Genomic DNA, 20,833 nt, shown 5'->3' on the forward strand with positions numbered 1-20,833 from the left:
TTTTTATTTATTTATTTTAATAATTTTATTATTTATATACGTATTTTTATATTTTAATTATATAACTTTAATTACGTAAAACTTATTTTTTTTTTTTATTTTTTTATTTTAATAATTTTTTTATTATTTATATATTATTATACTTAATTACATTTTAATCATATAACCCACCTTCTTAATTTAATAACAACTTTTTTTTTTTTAATTAACGCAACATAATAACCCTCTTAAAGTTGGGTAAAGGGGGGTAATAGCCAAGTCCACCCCATAATATATCATGAAAAAAAAGCTTTGTGCCGTGCGGCCCGGTCCGCTCTTATTGGCTTGCGCCTCCCAACTTTTTCTTTGGAAGTGGTTGGGCTTTGTCACGATTGGTTCTCTTATCTTCTATTCTCACGAAATTAACGATTCATTGAATATGTTGAAGTTATAATCGAGTGTGTAACAAATAGTCTTCTCCATTCACTGGTGCTGATTCACCAATAGTTACAAGAAAGAAATTCTCCTCATCCAGGCCTTTTTAACTCCTGATATATTATGGGTTGTCGATGATATTCAACTATACGATAGTGTCCCTCTATGTAAATAGAACCCGATTTAAACCATATGCAGATAGCAATTAGTTAATACCTAGCTTGTTAAATTTCTGCCATATCGCAAGATAAGCAACAGGCTCGTCTGTTACAGTCAATTGGTAGCAGGACGTGTCAATATCGTGAGGTCCAGCCCTTTGATTTTATCAAAAGATATCATAGATATGGATTCCACGTTCAGTGGTACCTACTCCATAGGTACCTGGCCCTGGAGGTTCCTAGGTCAAAGGGCTGTTTCACTACCCCGCTTACATGTATTTATATCCGTGTTTTATAAAACAGTTGGCGTTGTCAGCATACCTGGCATACCTAGGCGTATATGGGTGTGTTTCCGATAAAAATACTTACCTAGGTGATTCAAAATTCAAAGATAAGATGTTTGGGAGCCGGGGGGCAAATAGAGTTCCAACGCTTGAGCTTCGTGATCCCAGACAAAATCGGAAACAATCCCGGGAAATAATCCCGAGAAATAATCCCGGGAAACTTTAATTGAAAGACTTCATCTTAAAAAGTATTCTACCACTCTTACGTTCTGGCTTTCATTCTTTGACATCTGGCGTCTTCGTCCCAGCTGCCCATGATCAAGTGCCGTTAGGCATCAAAAATCAAGATGATAGATGCAAGACGATGTAAGCCGATGCAACCAAATGTGATAGATAGGTAGGTACTAATCATCTACTACCTGCCTAGGTAGGTAGGCCGGAGGGCCGCAATCAGTTGTCAATAAACACCGAGTTTTGACCTCCCATTTCCTGCGTTCATTTGCTCCAGGCACATCAATTAATAGCACCTAGTTGAAATTGGGGCATCTAAATAATTCTCGCATTAATATTAAGAATAATTGGCCTTCACAGGCATCTATCCCCTTGCGCGAGTTCTTAGCTGACGGTTTATCAAGCCGGTTGAACGTGGACGGAACGGGACACTTGGGTAACGAATGTCTCAACTTCAGTTTACTAAACTAATCCAGAAAATCTAATCTTCTCCCTAAAAAGCAATGTTTAAAGTCATGTCTCGTTCCTCTCATCCCGTCACTCTTGCAAACATCCACACCTACTCTCCACCTCTTCAGAACTCCTGCGTACCACGTGAGTTGCCAATTGATATCCATTCCCACAAACTAATATTTAGATTCAGGTGGATAGCAACTGGTCTCGCCCTCGACAGGTTAGCTTTGTTAAAATTGTCTGTCCCAGGCCGATGAATACTTCGATGTATCGTAACCTTCCCAGGTCGATGAAGAATTTCCTCCCGATCCATCGGGCTCGGCGTCGTCGGCACTGTAATTGCTGCCTGAACCAACTGGATTAGCGGCCGACTCGTCTTGCGAAATAGTGGTCGTGAGAATCTCGTTCAGGCTCCCCGCGGTAGCATAAGGGGATGGAGCCATAGGGTACATGTTTCCCCCAGGAGTAGGCGTTCCATATGATGGATAGAACACCGATTGCTGAGGAGGTTGCTGAGAAACGGTCCCGTATGTCCCCCCCTGAAGCGCAGCCGGTTCGTTCGGACCAAATACCACCGAGTTTGGAATCAAGTTTGGAGTGGATGGGGCAATGTGAGGGAAGCTGCTGTCAAGACTGAAAGCTCTGTTCTGGCCCTGCTGTTGGGGCAGGCCCGGGTTACTGAAACCGTGATTCACCGAGTCAAAGGCCTGGACAGGTCCCTGTGAACCTTCCGCGAAGGGGACGCATGGCGTTTTCGAGTGCTGCTTGTCTGGCCACAATATATGTTTCATGAGATCCCTGGTTCTAGTGTACGGCTTAGAACAGAGAGGGCAAAAGAGCTTAGGTGGCTCGCATAGACGCATTGTCACGTTGACTTCGAGTGCCGTCCCCGGGACCCATGGATTAAGCGACGACATGACGGCGTTGGGGACGTTTCAGCGAAAAAAAAAACCAATTTTATTGGTTGGAAAGTGAGACTTTCGCAGAAGAACAGCAAAACGCTGTACTTAAGAGGAGCTGAGCGAGTTCTTTTGACTAAGTGGAAGCAAGTGTATTAATACTGGTAAGGTATAAGGCAACCCGAGCGTGGCTTGTGTCTTTTTTACTCTAGAATACTCCCATATTTTACCTACCTGATTACGACGACAGTTCTTATTGTTCTTAACTCATGTCGGGAACCGACATACACATTGAGGCGAAGTTGAAAGTTCATCATATTGAAACTCGAAGGAGAGCAGAAATAAAAGTTGATCGAGAACTTCCAAAATTCCAAACTTCCGGACTCCTGCAGAATCTGCACTAGGTAAGCTTGGAATGTGATTGATGTACGCTGCTTCAACACCAACGATCCTGGGTGGTTCGGGTTTTTGGTCCAGTCAAACCCATGTTTGGGGAAATCATCTGCACGAAAACTTTTCCTTGAATAAACTTAAACATAACTTTCAACTGAGTTTCCCATGATCCACTTCGCTATTGAAATACTGCATTGATGATGATATTCGATGTGCGAATTACCTGCTTCCATGTTTACTAGTAGGCGTGTAAACAGCTGTTTACCTATTTAGGCAGGCATTGTAAGCTATTCTGCGATCGGTTACATGCCTTTATGAAATGTCTTTCGTAGCCAAGACTTAGCTAGAACTGTACAAAGGCAAATAATTAATCCGTGGTATCATAAATTTCGTAGCCAAATACCTCCTTGATCCTTATCCCGTACTGATTTCTTACACATCCAATGCATCCATGGTGTATCTTTGTAGGGAGTACCGAGGTGACATCCATCATTATCCCTTATTCAGGTGCATAATCATGTAGTAGTCTGCTTTGACCTATAAGCGTCGAACACACATACCTAGAAATCAAGAGCCTTAGTACCTTTGAGAACTGTTATTCATATACCTCCATAGAATAATGCATACTACATACCAAAGCACACATTGATAACACCTTTCTCTCTCCCTTGAAATTACTAGGTATCAATATGGTGCTCGAAATTGCAAGCTGTATTTGTTTGGAAGTTTCATACACCTGGGGTAATACTACGTAAATACCTTGATAGGCAAGGATGCGTACATGACCACGTGGGAAAGAACTTGGAATGAAACATTGATTTTCTGGATATGTTCTAGGATATCTAAATTTACGCAAAGTTTAAGAAGTTATATGCATGTAACTAGTATGTGTTGTATGGGCTGCTCCGTTCATCGAATAATCAGCATCACGGCCTTAGGATTGTAAATGAGTGAACATTGCTCTAGTCATAGGAGTAAGTGAAGTAAAATAGTCAGCCTGGTTATCTTCCATGAAAACAAGCGACGCCATTAAAGAGATATAAGTTACAGTTGTCTAAGTAGGCACCATATAATTTTCCAACAAGGAAATGAAACAAAATGAGAATGCCTCCCGATTGATTTTAGAACTTCTGGACCCGTCCGCTATGTCGTTTCATAACACTAGTTTAAACTGCCTTCAGCAGACCCCTTCATGACAACATGCACCATGCACCATAGCGCACTACCGCCAGTAGTTGGTGAAGCTGTAATGATTTTCGTGAGCCTATTCGATCTTTCTGGTTAGGAACTGCAAAACCTATGCATACACATATAATTCACTCACGATAGGACACTGCTTGTCGGAGCATCACCTAGGACGTGTTGGTGGGTGCGATATGATGATATAGGCCGAGGCAATAGTAGCAAACGCTACTATGACTGAAGAAATGATAGATCCCAAAAGTCCATCGTAAAGTTCGGGTTGCATTATGGTATTCCTAAGGACTGTAGAATATGGATGGCTTGTAAGGATTTGGTTGTTATCTTTCCTGGATGACTAAGCAAGTTAATGAAAGGTTACGCATGATAGGTAGGACATAGACGCTTATATATTTATTATTATTACTTACTATGCCTAGGTAGGCAACTTACAAGGCTAAATGATTATTAAACGTTGTACTTATGATTGGATTCATGATGTGGATTACCTGCATGACATTTTATTAAACTTTGAAGTTTTGAAACGCTGGAAATTTCTCTAGCGGTGACCTGCTGATTGGCTCGATTCATTACGATCTAATTCATCTCGCAGCACACCTCCCACAAATTCGGTCGGTAATTAACCCTTAATAATCCGGCCTATCCATTCAGATTGAAAATGCTTGATGTTAGAATAGTCTAAGATATTGAGCCATGATATATAATCTCACCTACTTAACTAATGAATTGAATTTTGAAAGAAGTTTAAATACTCTGAAGCAAGTTCAATGGTCGGTGATAAAAATCCATAGTAAGTTCTTTTTAACATTAAAATGTTGCTACAATAGAATAGCTAGCGATACTATTAAAACGCTCGGTACTAAGGCTATCATTTAATGTATTGAATACCTCAGAAAATTCGCTGGATACAACGTCCTTGTCGACGAAGAAGGATAGATCCATCCATAGTGTAAGCGACAACAAGGTTGGTGGCAAAGTAGTAAAGTTTCCCCCCAGGGGCAATAGGTTCAAAAGGTACTTAGATTTGTGTGGGTGTTGTACTGTAAGACCAGGTACCCGCCCGACTAGCCTTATCTAGGTAGCTTAGAGTCCGTCTGTATTATTGGTCTCGGATGATCGCGGAGTTATCTAGGTACTTAGTACTTACTTAGGTTACTCCTACGTAGAAGAGTGCTGTAGGTAGGTGGCCTTTTACCTCCCCAAGTCGCGTAAGATTCTTCGATGATCGTTCAACTGCACTGCCGGCAACACCTACCATAATATACCGAAAATTTTCGCGGATTCTCCATCGCTGTGATTACGCTGGAACCTAAATGAACATTGACATCGTGTTCATTTCTAGAATATACAACTTTGTGAATTCAAGCTCACCTGCAGTCTAAATGTTTCTAGGGGGCTGGGTGAAGTTGACCAGCCCGAGCCTCAGGCTTGTGGCTGAGATGTCATGATGAACTTGCACAAGACCGACAGACCGAAAGTTAGCAGGCGTTTTTGGGAGAGATATTATTGGGAGGCGATATTGCCTGGCTTCGTGTCGCTTTCTGCTTTTTATTCTGTGTCGTCCTATCAAGGTTGGTGTACCGTGAAACATGCACAACGCCACCGACGCACGTGTCCGTCTCCTCGTTCCGGAATTCTCATGATAGACATGTAGACACCGCACAATATATACACCGCTTGGCAATATTAATGTTAGCTGGCACATATAGGTCTCCGTGGTGAGACTCCGTTGGCACCTACATATACTCACGATGGAGAGAAACATCCCAAACCCCCCTCCGCCTTTGCGCCCCCTAACAAATCTCCCAAAACCTTCGTACGGTGCTTAGGACACCTATTCTCCATATCCTGCTGGTCAGTTAATCGCATAATTCTAATCAACCAGATCCCGAGTCCGAATTCCACGAAAAATACTCGAAAATACTCGGAAAAAAATGAATATAGGAACCCTAATCCCGCAACTAGCGGGCCTCTCCCCCAACCCGCCGAGCTCGCGCCCGCCGGGGCTCGGCGGCCAGGACTTCACGCACTGCTGCCTGCTCGCGCTGAACGACTCGCTGACGGTGCTCCCCGACGGCAACCTATCCTACTCTCCGACGTCGTTCGTCGCGCCGGGCGTCTCGCTCAGCTCGCTCGAGACGGCGATGCGCGGCGACGAGTTCCCGTGCGGGGCCGCGTGGAACGGGGACGCGGACGGGGCCCCCGTCGTGCGGGTGCCGTACCGCTGGTGCGAGAGCCGGTGTCCCGGGTGGGAGATCTCGCACGCGACCGTCATGCAGCAGTGGGTCGGCCCCCTGGTCCAGTTCATCGTGCCCAGCCTCGCCTTCTGCACCAACGTCCCGCGCACCCACAAGCTCGCCATCCCCGAGATCGTGTTCAAGGGCCACCCCCGCACGATTGTGGGGCTCATGACGTACTGGATCCGCTTGCTGGGCGCCGTCGTGCTTATGACCCTCGACACGGTCGTCTGGCTCGCGATTTGCTTCGCGTTTGCTGGGCCGATGCTGTTGAGTGCGGTGTATGAATACGCGCTGGATCGCAAGGTGCTCGAGTTTCTGGCCCCGCCGAATGGGAAGGCGCCGGTTATTCCGGCGCGCTTGAGGGCTCAACTACTGCTTGCTGTTGTTGTGGGGAATATCCGGATGGCGACCCTCGAGAACGACGATTTTGGAAGCGAGAGCCGTCATGATAGTGCCCTTTCGACTGACCTCGAGGGAAAGATACCGGCGGGGCCTAGTCGGACGTCGAGCAAGCTGGTGCATAATAGCGTCTGGAAAAGGGTTATGGTGATGATCGACGAGTACGAGGCGTGGAGGTTGGCAGATCGACCGAATGAGGCAGTTGTGACACTACCGACTAAACTCAAGGCCCTCCTAAACGCACAAGCGAGCTTCGGATCAACGGTTGGGGCACCGGTCTTATTTTTCCTCGGCGGTTTCGTTTATACGGTATTGGACTCGGATAACAACCTAGGTGATAATGACACTGCGCATGCTCTGGCTTTCGGATTGTGTGAGTTACTCTGACAATATCTCATAGGTCGCCATTTGCTAACAACCGTTTTAGGGTGGATGGTGATTCCTTATCTTGCTATAATCGTACGTATATATCGGATCTGTTGATTACCCCTATCCATGGAGTGAACTGTGAACGTTTAGTTCAGGGATCAGTTTCAACGCAGGCCCATGGTTACGAGGAATTACTAACTTAATGTGTTCTAGTCTTGTGCGATGTTAGCATCCAACAGTCCCAGTACCCTCGACGGCATCGTATACGACGGAGGCATCACGGCCCCGAAAGACGAATACGCCGAAGGTGTCTGCAAGCAGTATATCAAAAAGGGTGAGAACAAGAGCGGCATCGGCCTTATTATACGACAAGTCGAAGGCTATAACCCGATCGAGACCGCCTTCCAGGGCCGGTTCCGAACCGTCAAGCTCTGGAAGCGAGGCCTTAACAAGCGCGAATGGGTTCAGGAGGCCATCAGCGAATACATCGGATCCAGGGGGTATCGAGGCAAGGACCGGATTCAGCCTGACGAATTACGCAAGGCCCTCACGCTGAACTGGCAAGACTGCCTCTACATTCTCGTCAGCGCTTTCTTCGCGGTCTTCGTGCCCTGCGCTCTCGCGTTCCTAGTCTCGTATAACACGCCACAAGCCGGACTCTCGTGCCGCAGCCTGACGTACCTCGTCTATGCCATCAGCCAGGTCTGCGAGATGGCGCTGTGGACATGCGCCGCGAGACTGCGGATCCGGTACGGCACGCGGTGGTTCGAGACGAATCCCGTTGTGAAGAGGGTGTGTTGGTGGGGACAGGTGTTCGTGGGGTTCTTCTCGATATTTGCGGCCGTGGGCGGTACATCTATGCAGCTTTTGGGCGTGTATCGAAGCTGTACTTGCATGGTCCCTGTGAGATACTGGCCGCGGCTGAACGACGTGGACGCGTATATCGTGCTGAGCGATAACACCGCCGAAGATATCGAGGCTGCTCGGCGCTGGTGGACAGTTACGGGTAGCACGGCTGTGGGCATTATTGGGTTCGTGTGTGCGCTCGCGTGGTGGCATCAGCGGCGGCTCCGGAAGGTATTTCGTGATGAAGCGGATAAGCTGGACAACGACGAAGTGACGACTGAGCCAATGCTACAACGTCCCGTGTTATGAGCTTGAGGGTATTCTACTGATAGGTTATTATGGTCATACTTAGTCTGCTGTTCTGGGAAATCAACACATTTCTATTCATCTTTAAAACCATTATCCATCGCCCAACACACAAGGTTGGACATGATCTTAGCCATCCCATTTAAGTGCTTTGTAATGTTGCGCCGGTGATATGCTTTCAATGCAACCTCATTTGGATATCTTCCGTCGTTTTCATCATACGATATCCCATCTATTACCAGCTCATGTGTTGTACACTATCCAGCAGATTGTTGCCTATTGTCCTCAACTGCCAAACTCTTTGATGAAGTAGGATGCCTACCCGAACGCCAGGGCAAATACCGCAAACTCAAACGCGGGTATCATAACTTTTGCGAAGCACGAACGCCAATCCCGAAAATGCTGTCGATTCTAACCCATTAAGCAGTAAAGTCCCAGGGTTTGAAGGCCTCTTTGAATTTTTGGACATCCTCAGTTTCTTCAGCGATGGGCTGGACAACGTCTTTCCAGGTGATTCGGCTCTCGAGTCCGAGAAGTTTAGCTATCACCCGGCGGCCGAATTGAAGGTCGAAGCGAGTTTTACTATCAAGTCGCATCACTAACTCCTTGCTTTGGATGCCGGTGTCGCTATCATCGGCCCAAATCCAGACGCGGAAGTAGTCGGATGTCTCATCGATACCGGACTCCAAGGCCACCTCCTCGAAAGGCGGAAACTGTCGATTTTCGGCTTCTACCTTGAAACCAGCCTCAACCAGGCCCTTCCGAATGAGATCTGAAGGCACTGGGATGAATTGCCAATGAACGTGAATTCCGTGTTGTCGGCTAATTTCCCAAGTCACTGCGCCCAATTTGAACTTCGACTCCGTCGCAATCATAGCCTGCATGGATTCCTTGAAGCGCGTCATCTCCTTGTAAGTCTTGTCCGCATCTTCCCCCATTGCACGAACTGTGGGCTCATGAGGAAGGGGTATGATAAGTTGATGGCCTGGAAAAGAGAGGCCTGACGAGGCGAATGTGTCCGAACTAGGTAAGGGGCCCTTGGCGGTAGTGACGTAAGAATCGTCTCCTATGCAACAGATCATATGTGTGTCTACTTGTGTGTTACTAAGACAGAAGAAACACTGATCAGGTCCGGGAGGAGGCGACCGGTCCTTACGACGACGCACGCGACGGCCGCCTCCGCGATGATCATGGTCGTTGAAGTGACCGGCATTGTCACCACCGGGAGCTGGTCGTTTCCGTGGGTTGGTCTTAGGAAGGAACGGAGAAGCAGTGCTGCCAGGAGGTACGGTGGAAGAAGGCGCTTCTCCGGGGACAAGATTGAAGGCATACATAGCCTTCGCCTTAGCCTCATTTCCGTAAGGGGCAAGTGAGATGAATCGGGTAACAGGCAACTGGTCGGATTCGGGACCACTGGGCGGGTGGAAAAACGGCTCGCGCTCGTAGAAAAAGTTACCGTATGCTGCTGCGAAGTGATAACGAGGCTTGAGGGCAGCACACAATTCAGCTATCTCGTCGCTGCTTGCGATGGCGGTCTGTTGCTCTAGCGCAGGTGGCTTGCTTGAATTCGACCAGATACCAGAAGGCCAGCACGTCGTCAGTAAGATGTCGGCGGTGTTAGCGCCGCGCAGTATCTTCGCGTCATCGGCCGTATGTAGCGGAAGGTGTTGTTCATTCGACTGCCCACCCACAATAGACTTGTCAAGAGCACCGCCTAGTACCACAATTCGGACCCCGTCTGAAGTTTTGGTAATGCTTCGTTTCCCAAGGAAATGGAGATTCTCGCAGACCTGCAAATGTGGCGAGATTAGATCTAGAAGAGAGATGCATGGTTGGGGAAGCACTTAGACGTACATCTTCGCCTTTTTCAACGCGCTCGACTACTCGGTCAGGCAAGGGAATGGTGCCTATGGTGAAGTAGGTCGAGATTGGTATTTGAATTTCCCCATTGAGAAGCCGCGACAGGGAGTCTTCGTCTTGGTCGAACGTAAAGAGATCTCCAGTAATTATGGCGAAGGCGAAATTCTGCTTCTGATGTAAAGTCGCGAGTTTCTGGAAAGCCGATTCGAACTTGCCATTGACACTGCCGAGGACGAAGCTTATAAATCTTAGTTAATTATTGCTTTCAAAGTAATCAATGAATTGAATTCACTTACATTTTTGCCGCCATGATAAAACTGTAGGAACGCGCTCGGAACGCGCAAGCTTCACGATGGACGTTAAAGAGCTGTCAAGCCCCGAGATTTAATTGGTTGCGAGGGTTCAAGATGACATGGATGGACAAAGCTTTGGACGAGAAGCTTTCTGGGTGCCAAGCATATTTAGCTCGACAATCTTATCGATAAGGTTGTCGATAAGCTTATCGAGCATTCTAGTGCCAAAAAAGTTGCCAGTCGCGATGCTTTTTTTGCGATGCGACTTCTTTTTATTCTTACAGTGGGGCAAGAGGAAACATGTAAAATCCCATTCAACTGCAAGAGCAGCAACCAATCTTCCCCAATCACAATCCAATAGGGGAATCAGCAATCAAGATGCGCTCAACGCAATCGGGACGAATAGTCAAGTCCCGTAAGGGAAATGGGACCCCTCACCAGAAAAATCATAGATGGGAGTCTTTTACGGCCAAGATCTCTAAGCTTCATTCCCTCGATCCTCTACGAAAAGTGCGACGACATGATCTCGAAGTCGAAAACCTCGAAACGACGACCTCATATTTCAAAAATGGCATGGAGAAATGGGCGGATATGAACATATCCAAACAATTCACTCTCTTCCGGAGAGATGTGCGGCCTTACTACGACAGTCTACCTCAGATCCTGCACTTCCAAGACAAGATTATGGAACTGCTGGCCAAATACATTTCTGTACACGAAAAAGAGTCGCTAGAGCCTCTACTAGACCTTCTCACCGCCTTAGCACATGATTTGGGTTCGCGCTTTGAGAAGCATTACCCGACTGCTCTATCCTTGATTACTGGAATTGCAAGTCGACCTCAAGATGCGGCGGTCGTTGAATGGACTTTTGGTTGCTTGGCTTTTCTGTTTAAGTATTTGTCAAAGCTGCTGGTTTCAGACATCCGGCCAACCTTCGATGCTCTGGCACCACTGCTGGGCAAGTCTCGGAATCCTCCGCACATCGCTCGATTCGCTGCTGAAGCACTGAGTTTCCTCGTTAAAAAGGCTGCGGCACCAGCGAATCGAGAAAAGGCTTTGCCCGTGCTAATAGAACATGTCAGAAAAGACCTTGATACTAGTAGAGATAGTCGGCAATTTGGGCTATACTACCATGGACTGATGACTATGTTTGCGGAGGCTATCAAAGGCCAAGGGCATAACTTACACACGAGTGGAACCGAGATTATCAAGTCGTTGATCGCATCTGTTCCAAGTGATGAATGCCTTTCTTCAGATCCTGTAACATGGGTTGACTTAGTTTGCGGTGTACTCGTTAGTACCATTCACCACACGACAGCAGAAACATTCGAGCCTATTCCAGAATTAATTATCGAAACAGCCACGAAGGACGAGGAGTGCTCGAGATATGCGTTGCGTAACTGTCTTTATGTCAGACTTCTAGGAACGATATCTGGAGTCCGGAAAGGTAGCCGGATAATCAACTGGTCGCCGATTCTTAGTTGCCTATTGGAATCTCTAAAGGCTCTCTCCAAAAACCCGACCGTCCTCGGTGACGTTGACTTATCCACCGTCTGGCAACAGTTAATGGTCAATGTAGCTATTGTATGGCAGCAAGCTCCGATGGACTCAGTCATTCCACATATTACCGAGTTTACAGCCGTCATGACACGAGATCCTTTGATGAGATGGTTTATCCCGTTCTGTTCTTATTTTTCGGACCTAGACTCTACCAGATTTCGAAGTCTTTTACTAAAACCATTTCAAAAGTAAGTTATCTTGAGTTGTTGAGTACGCTTAGTTATTAATATCGAGCCTAGGTTTATTGTGACACATTGGTCTGAGGGTTCTAATGAGGATATGCTATGCGTTCTCCTGCCCCGGATGGCAGAATCTCACGCGTTGCCTTCGCCTACGGACGCCGATAACTTTTCGTTGCCACAATCCTGGCAAGATCAGATTGTCACGAAATTCGAGCGCCTCGAAGTTTCGCCCTTTCCAGAACAAGTTACTTCGGGAGGGTATGATAAAGACCCCAAAACGTGGCGCGGCAAATGCTTGCCCAAATATTCGGCTCTTCTACGTGTCTTAGAAGCAGCCGCCGTTCGGCCTTCGACGAACGGACCGATCGCCGAAATATTGCTGAGAAAGCTTAAGCTTGCACTGAAGCCTTCTTTGTCCTTGGCGAGCGAGGAAGCTCACTTCATCGTGAGCCAGGGGTTCTCTTCATACCTACGGATATGCAAGATTACTGGGCAGATCGACAGCTCTCTCGAACCTTTGCTTAAAGCCGCTACCCCTCGATATCGACGACTCACGGGCTTCCTGGAAGCTATGATTGCCTACGAGGACCAGCTTAATCCTAGGAGAAGTCCCCAGAGCGAGAGTAGTTCTAATAGTGAAGGTGATGAGGACCCGTTTATGAAGAGTCTGGTTGATAACTTGTCTAGCTCATCACATCAGCACCGATCTGCGTCTTTGAAATTGCTTAGTCGGCTTGGTGCAGCGCCTGATGAGTTAGACTCCTTAGCCACTATGATCCAAACCGAGGAAATGCCTCTAGAATTACAAAATGCTCGGTTTATTTCTCTCCATATTCGGAAGTTAGCAGCGAATTATCCTCAACTCAGCAAAATTTCATGGCTTCGACGAGCAATACCCGCGTTTCTCTTCGGACAGATGACGGTCCGTTTAACTCCAATTTGGGATTCTGCGGTTGAAGCGCTACAACAAATTAGCCAAGATAAGTCTGGCGAAGATGCCGTATGCGAGCTTGCTTTCAACTGGATTGATACTCCATCCAAGCGATGGGAGGGTCCACCGAAAGGGATTCCAGCTTCTTCGAATGGCGGGCTGACAGATTTTGAATGTTGGAATCTATCGAATTTACGCAGACGGGCAGATGAGGCAGAGCAAGTGCTTAGATGCTCCTCGGAGGTTATGTTAGATATTTTCGAGGGAAGCCAAGGTTTAGTTCCTCTGATCACCTCCAATGCAAGATCCCAAGCCCTCAAGGTCTTCTTGGCCACCCCTGGTATAGCGGAGAGAAGATCTCGCAAGTTGGTTCCTTACCTACTGTCATGGACAAGAGATTCGGACGAGCAGGATGATAATGAAATGGAATCACCTGAGCAGCTTTCTGATGGATCATGGTCTCTTTTCGACAAGAAAGCCCTGCTTGGGGTGTTCGCGCAATTCACAAACCCCAAGGTCTTATATCAGAGCCAGCAAGTTTACGATGCTCTTCTCGGAATGCTTGCCAATGGCGATGTCGAGGTCCAAAAATCTGCTCTTAAGGCAATTCTTACCTGGAAGCAAGAAGGTGTTAAACCTTTTCAAGAAAACTTGGAGTATCTTCTCGACGAAGCCAGATTCAAGAACGAACTTACGGTGTTGTTCCAAGGAGATCAGCAGATCAAGCCGGAGCAACGACCCGAAATAATGCCTGTACTGCTCAGGCTACTTTACGGGAGGTCGATTTCTAAGAAGGGTGCTGCGAGTGGCCGTCATGGTCTTCTTGCTACTAGGCTTGCTGTGCTAAGGCAGCTTACAATTGACGACATGGGAGAGTTCCTCGAAATTGCTCTAGGTGATCTTCGAGGGGTCAGGATAATCGAAAATACCCAATTGCGCGAAGATACGTTCAATCGCGAAGTATTGACCGTCCGAAAGCAAGTCGGATTTTTGAACATGATGGAAGCCATGATTAACGAGATGGGCACAGACGTTCTTTCCTTTGCCGACAAGATCCTTAACGCAGTTCTCTACTGTCTCGTACTTTCTTCAAGGAAGCTAAACCAAACCGATGAGGACGTGGAAGAGGACCAACTTGCGCAAAGTTCCCTCCTTCGAGTCGTCAGGAGCACATCATTGAAATGCATAATTTCACTTCTCCGGAATGCCACCAGCTTTGACTGGACTCCATATAAAGACGTGTTCATCAATGAGGTTGTGAGTCCGCGTCTGGACAAGCTTCCTGTCGAAACAACCCAAGGTGTATCTGGCACCCTTCAATTCATTTCTACGTTATCGCAAATCCCAAAGACTGCTTATTTTCTCTCAATCGATAAACGGATCATTCCACAGTTGATGGGATGTCTAAAATTGGAGAAGACCAAAGACGAGGTCAAAATATTTGCCCTTGGTATTGTGCGGAGCATAGCGAATCTATCTCAGCAGCCGGCCGAACAGTCGGAATTCAACGAGCTGATCCAGGAAGAAATACTAGATCCAAATATCAACTTCATCTTGGAGAGTATAGGTGCTGTGCTGAAATCAAAAGGAGAAGTAGGAAGAGATCTACTCATGGCATGTGTTGAATCTGTAGTAGAGTTGTCTCCGATCATTCAGAAGTCCGTTTACCTTACAGATCTTGTTGACATATCGGTTACCCTTCTCAATCAACCTTCGCGTCGTGTCAATCCCAGGGCTAAGGGGCTTCTCCTTTCTATGCTTGAAAACTTTATCAAGCTTGCGGGAGCTGATCTCTCGGTTGAATTGAAAGATCGGATCTATTCGACATTATCATCACTCTTCGGATTTTTCAAGGACCGTGTCAATCGACAGGCGCTATCAAATGTCCTAGCCGTATTGTACAATGATCCGGTCTCTCTTGAATTATCAACGCTCTGTGCGGATCTCAACTCCTATGATAGTAGCCGCGTCGAGGAACCGAATTATGAGAAACGTCTGCAAGCCTTCAATTCTATCTTACAACCAAGAGACATACCATTCACGCCGCGAGATTGGGAGCCTTTGATATACAATATGACCTTTTACATCAAGCATGATGAAGAGTATGGAATATTGTCTGCGAACTCGGCTGATGGCTTGTGCAAGTTTGTTGAAGCTGCCGCTTGTTCAGAGGGAGAAGAGCGAGCTAAATTTTACGAGATGCTCTCAGATATCTTGATCCCAACCCTATATTCTAATGCGCGAGAGCCGTCGGAGACGGTGAGAAGGGAGGCCGTGAAAGTATTTGGGTCTCTGGTGTCTCGAATGCCATCTTGGCCTCCGGTCGCCGATCTTGTGGCAATCAATCCTCAGCCAAACGAAGACGATCCCGACCCTAGCTTCTTCAGCAATATTCTAAGCCCTGCCACTGCGAGACAGATGCGAGCCCTTCAGCTACTATCAAAGGTCAATTATCATACACCTTTGGGCAGTAAAAACCTAACCCACTTTTTCGTGCCCCTCCTCGAACAATTTATCTTCAACCGAGAGGAGGGTAGTGATGATCATGGCGTAGGTGCTCAAGCAGCATCAACAATTGCTGATATAGCCTCTTCTCTAGAATGGCCTCAATATCGAGCTATACTACGCAGATATATCAGCTACATCGAGTCGAAACCGGAACTGCAAAAGCAGTTGATTAGACTTCTCGGAAAGTTCGTCGACACCCTTGCGGCAGTAGCTTCAAATGAGAATCCGGATGCGATGGATGTAGACTCAACAACTACTACGGGCCCGCCAGAGAAATGTAGGCTAGCAGCAACAATGCCCGCCCATGAGAAGTTGAATGATGATGTCCTGACTAATATCCTACCATCGCTCGTGGAATATCTTCACGAAAAAGATGAAACTACGGTCAGCTCACGTGTTCCTGTCGGTATCATTGTCGTCAAGATTCTGCAGGTGCTTCCAAAAGAAACACTGGACCAGAAACTTCCCGGAGTCCTTACAGATATTTGTCATATCTTACGAAGCAAAGCATGGGAGTCTCGAGAGATGGCACGGAGTACCCTATCAACTATGACATCTCTTTTAGGGGCATCTTATTTTGGATTCGTCCTTAATGAATTGAGAGGGGCTTTAACAAAGGGGTACCAGCTTCACATATTGTCTTATACGATGCATACCATCTTAGTCAACGTCATCCCCCAATTTCAACCCGGAGACCTTGACTACTGTCTCGACAAGATTGTGAGCGTCATTATGGACGATATTTTCGGGGTCGTAGGCCAAGAAAAGGATGCAGAGGAGTACAACAGCCAAACGAAGGAAGTTAAGAGTAGGAAGAGTCAGGACTCAATGGAACTCATTGCTCGAACAGCTTCTGTCAACCATCTTGTTGATCTTGTACGACCTCTGAAGTCACTGCTGCTCGAAAAGCTTGACATCCGCATGGTCCGAAAAATTGATGATTTGCTGTCCAGGATAGCTTCTGGCCTGTTTAGCAACTCTGCGGCCGGGACCCGGGATACCTTGGTGTTTTGCTATGAGGTTATTCAGGAGGTGTACGAGAGCGAGAAGCCCCGATCCGAACCGAAGCTCGACCCAAAACTCAGACGGTACCTCATTCAGAAGGGCGCTAATAAAAGCGGTGATCGCAGTACAACTAGCAAGTACACATACAAACTCGTACGATTTGCCGTCGACGTTCTTCGGTCTGTACTGAAGAAACATGACAACATTCGGAACGCCACCAATATTATTGGGTTCATCCCAATTCTTGGCGATGCTCTAGTCGGAGGCGAGGAAGAAGTCAAGATAGCGACTTTTAAGCTTCTAATCACTCTTGTCAAGGTTCCATTCAAGACTGACGATGCGACGAAACTCTACAAGGTGGCATCCAAGGAAGCTTCGAAATGCATCTCGACGTCTACGTCCACCGAAACAGATCTTGCACAGAGCGCTCTTAAGCTTATGTCTGTCATCATTAGAGACCGCCGCGACGTTGTGGTGAAAGATGCAGCAGTTGATATGCTACTGAACAAGGTTAAGGACGACCTAACGGAGCCTCTCTATCGCCACGTCACCTTCAACTTCTTGCGATCAATTCTTGACCGAAAAGTTGAAACCGCTACGGTATATGATATTCTAGACTACGTCGGAACTGTTATGATCACCAATGATGATAAAGACACTCGAGATTTGGCCCGAGGTGCTTTCTTCCAATTCCTTCGCGACTATCCTCAAAAGAAGAATAGGTGGGCCAAACAGCTTAGCTTCGTCGTGGCAAACTTGAAATACGAAAGGGAAGGCGGTCGTCTTTCGGTCATGGAGATTGTACATCTTTTACTGATGAAATCGGCCGATGACTTTGTTCAAGAAGTCGCTGCAACCTGTTTCATTCCTTTAGTCTTCGTCTTAGTCAATGATGATAGTGAGAAGTGTCGACTGGCTGCTGGCGAATTAATCAAGGAAATCTTCCGAAAAGCAGACAAGGAACAAACATCGAAGTTTTTGACGCTTATGCGTTCCTGGGCGGAGCAGGATGACAATCCTTCGGTGTTACAACTGGCATTCCAAGCATTCTCACTCTACTTCGAAGCCAGGGAACCTGCCTCAAAAGATCGCAAAGATGCAGGTCTCTTACTCGAAGCGGCTACTAACGTGCTAAACAATTACTCTAATTTTTCAAAGGATTCGGAGTTGATTGACACAGTTATGCGCATGGTACCAATTCTCATAGAGAAGCACCCATCAGCAGCATTGGCACATGACGGATTATGGCAATCGATTTCGGTTCCTCTTTCGCATCCAGATCCCACAGTCAAGCTGTCAAGTGTGCGCTTGCTGAAGATTTATTTAGCTGATTTCTACGAGAATAATAAGGATACCAATGATGCACGGACTCTTGTTGGATCACACGGCCTTCAATTGCAATCACAAATGGTTGGGCATTTAACCCTTTATGCAGTGGGTGTTCTTAGCCCTGCAACTGTAAGGAGGTGGAAGAGAAGAATGCAAAAGAAAAATAGTGCTGCTTCCAGTACGAATGACGATAGAGCATTCTCTGTTGAAAGTACAGCGGAGCTTGACGAGACCCTCGCTGCTGAAGTTGGTCGAGTTATCCTGACGCTAAGCAAATTCATGGATATTGGTTCGCCGGATCCTGAATCCAGTGATAGCGACGCAGAAGACTCTGATGATGAGGAGGAATGGGGTGGTCTTGATACGGAAGAAGAAATCAGCCAGAAGGCTACTCTCCACACGCTATTTGTTTGGCTCTCTGAAATTCTCGTTGAAGAGACGCGGCCTAATGCCCGTGCGCTCATACCCAAAGTGGCGGCATTAGACATCCTATATATCCTCATCTCAACCTTACCCGAAGCGTCTCTAAGACCTTCGCTCAACATCCTCCTCACGCCCCTCCACCACCGCCTAGACCCTTCGGTCCCGACGCCGTATTCCATAGACGAGGTGTTCAAGGCGCGGTACGAGGGCCTCAAGACGAAGGCCGGCGAAGCCATGGACGTCCTGCAGAAGAAGTTCGGCACCACGGTGTACACGCAAGAATTGCTGGCCGTGCGGGAGCGCGCTAGAAGGCGCCGCGAGGGCAGGTCCAAGAAGAGGAAGATCGAGGCCGTTACGCAGCCGGAGAAGTGGGGCAAGTGGAAGAAGGGGAAGCTGGAGAAGAAGGTTAAACGCAGGAAGGAGAAGGGGCTGCAGAATCGGAATCGGAGGAGGGAGTATTAGAGCATGAAGCCGATTTCTGAGGGGGTTTGGAGTAGTGGAATCTAGAATGGGAAAATGGAATAATTTGGGAGCATCGCGTTGATGCGTAGATATGAAATGATAGTTGATTATATCCAAATATGCTTGACGATTGCTCATTTGACTATGAGTTTATGTTTGTTGCTTGAGAATTTTGAAGAATTCGATGACTTTTTTTACTGCTACTTAAGAGCTAGGCCGTTGCGATGATATTCTTGAGCGTCATAAGCGCAAGAGGAGTTTTACGTGAGACGTAACATATGAGGGTACTAGCATCTTCACAACTTTAGAGCGGGACAAATACATATTTAACTGCTTTGAATTGGGTATTATAGCCTTACACTATATAACAGACAGGCGTTGTCCGAGTACCTATATATGTGCGTATTAACTAAAGTTGGGGCTTTGAGCCCCTTTTCTGCTGGGAGATGCTATTGGTACAGGCATTGGCTCGGTTTTTGAGCGCTCCAGCGCACTCCGTACGGCCATAGCCTCATAAAAGTAGGTTTTCTGCTCGCCTTTCCGATATACCGATGAGTACGAAGGAGTCCGTGGTTTGGGCCAGCTTCGCGCGGTCGTCGGATATACCGTGCGATCGGATATGTCGGCTACATCTGGTGGCAGTTTCCACTGGAACGGTATATCCAATTCGAGCCAGTCTGCGTCTTTCTCCTGATGTGCGTCTTGTTCTTCTATCTGTCCCGTCCAAGGCGTCGGTCGTCTCCGTTGGTACAGAGGACCGGGCCCTGTCCGGATATACTGCGGCCGGCCATCTACGGTAGGGAAGTTGTAAAAACGGACGCCCTCGTATCGGTCTTGGACAAATATACGGCGGACGAGCGGCCTCGCATAGTTGCGGGCCCTGGGGTACTCCTGCGCGCTTATATGATAGCGAACGCCGGTGAATTCCTTCGAGATCGGCAGTTTTCGCCTCCATGGAACGGTCTTGGAGGAGGGACGATCATCGAAGGAAATCTCGCCCTGGGTCTGCTCTACTGTCTCTCCCGAGGTACGTTGGTCTTGGGATCCCGCGTTAGCATTGGTGCCCTTCCGTTCGGCGATCAATTTATTCACCTTTTGTAACATCTCTTCCTTCGGGACCTGAGACAGAACACTGCGGCGTTCGGCTATGGCCTTGCGAAGCAATTTTTGTAAGTGACGGGTCCTGGGACCGGTCATGAACGAATTTGACAGTTGATAGATGTTGTCATCTGCCAACGAAGCTCCAAAGGAGTCGTGAGCACTAGCCGTCGAAAGTTGACGCCTTGTTGATGGCGCTGGGTTTGTGTGTTGAGAGTTGCCTATTGATGGGCGAGCGCCGCCATCTCCTAACGGTGCCGAGGCTGTGGGTTTTGGTTCTGTTGCTTGTGATGACGGATCCCGTGTTTCCCGTGACCTTGCCGCTTCCTCTTCCTCTGAAACGTCCTTGTCTAAGTGGTCTTGTGCTTCGGCCGACTCAGGCCGAGTGTCCTCGGCATCGAAGTCCTTATCCTCCCAGAATTCAACATCTCCAGTCTCGCCAAGGTGACCTCGTCTTACTAGCTGTCCTTTCTCTCGCATGAGATCTTCGACGGTGATGTCGCGGTCGCCGAAGATATTCAGGTGGTCGCTGATGATATGACGATTTCGGCATTCCGGGCAGGTGATGAGCACAGAGCCATAATGATACCCCGTCTTCGACACCTCGTGCGTGGAGCGTGAGTTGCAGGGTACGCAGGTAAATGTTAATTGATAATGATACTCGGCGAGCCTCCGCGCTCGTTGTTGCTCAGATGGAGTTTTTGGATGGCCGGGAGGTTTGGGGATGGTGTGGGCAAACCGACGGGCGGCTGGCTGTAGAGTTCGAGGAAGAAGAGGATAGGGGTGGAGAATGGAAGGAGGTATTATTTTCGAACGGCGGAGGATTGGATTGATTAAGAGGCCGGCGACTGGTTTTGAGGCCATATTCTGCGCACTCGATTCTGCATTGAAGAGTTTGAGGAAGAATTAATTTTGCCGCTACGTAATTGAGCTTCTAGAAGTTTTTCAGGCATTGGTAGAAAATGGTGGAGTTGGCGCCTTACCAAAAGG

The 20,833-nt window shown here is 47.5% G+C and overlaps 5 protein-coding genes across 5 annotated transcripts; 2 read left to right on the plus strand and 3 right to left on the minus strand.

Annotated features, from left to right (window-relative positions):
* Positions 1-1,426: 1,426 nt before the first annotated feature.
* F4807DRAFT_356322 (uncharacterized protein) lies at positions 1,427-2,666 on the minus strand. Its single transcript, XM_047995515.1, has one exon. The coding sequence runs from the start codon at positions 2,455-2,457 to the stop codon at positions 1,771-1,773; it is 687 nt and encodes a 228-aa protein (XP_047848764.1). The 5' UTR covers positions 2,458-2,666; the 3' UTR covers positions 1,427-1,770.
* A 3,160-nt stretch (positions 2,667-5,826) lies between these two features.
* Positions 5,827-8,403, plus strand: F4807DRAFT_356384 (uncharacterized protein). Its single transcript, XM_047995516.1, has 3 exons — positions 5,827-7,044; positions 7,099-7,130; positions 7,254-8,403. The coding sequence occupies exons 1-3, from the start codon at positions 5,967-5,969 to the stop codon at positions 8,193-8,195; spliced, it is 2,052 nt and encodes a 683-aa protein (XP_047848765.1). The 5' UTR covers positions 5,827-5,966; the 3' UTR covers positions 8,196-8,403.
* On the minus strand, positions 8,356-10,469 carry F4807DRAFT_356387 (CwfJ C-terminus 2-domain-containing protein-like protein). The gene is made up of 3 exons (XM_047995517.1): positions 10,349-10,469; positions 10,047-10,290; positions 8,356-9,982 (listed from the first exon to the last, which is right to left on the minus strand). The coding sequence occupies exons 1-3, from the start codon at positions 10,360-10,362 to the stop codon at positions 8,612-8,614; spliced, it is 1,629 nt and encodes a 542-aa protein (XP_047848766.1). The 5' UTR covers positions 10,363-10,469; the 3' UTR covers positions 8,356-8,611.
* Positions 10,470-10,638: 169 nt separating this feature from the next.
* F4807DRAFT_356435 (armadillo-type protein) lies at positions 10,639-18,948 on the plus strand. Its single transcript, XM_047995518.1, has 2 exons — positions 10,639-12,093; positions 12,145-18,948. The coding sequence occupies exons 1-2, from the start codon at positions 10,724-10,726 to the stop codon at positions 18,743-18,745; spliced, it is 7,971 nt and encodes a 2,656-aa protein (XP_047848767.1). The 5' UTR covers positions 10,639-10,723; the 3' UTR covers positions 18,746-18,948.
* A 118-nt stretch (positions 18,949-19,066) lies between these two features.
* F4807DRAFT_448324 (DNL zinc finger-domain-containing protein) lies at positions 19,067-20,754 on the minus strand. Its single transcript, XM_047999925.1, has 2 exons — positions 19,838-20,754; positions 19,067-19,782 (listed from the first exon to the last, which is right to left on the minus strand). The coding sequence occupies exons 1-2, from the start codon at positions 20,705-20,707 to the stop codon at positions 19,756-19,758; spliced, it is 897 nt and encodes a 298-aa protein (XP_047848768.1). The 5' UTR covers positions 20,708-20,754; the 3' UTR covers positions 19,067-19,755.
* Between the last annotated feature and the right edge of the window lie 79 nt (positions 20,755-20,833).

Source organism: Annulohypoxylon truncatum, assembly GCF_022578515.1.
Source record: "Annulohypoxylon truncatum strain CBS 140777 unplaced genomic scaffold F4807scaffold_62, whole genome shotgun sequence".
Classification (NCBI taxonomy): domain Eukaryota; kingdom Fungi; phylum Ascomycota; class Sordariomycetes; order Xylariales; family Hypoxylaceae; genus Annulohypoxylon; species Annulohypoxylon truncatum.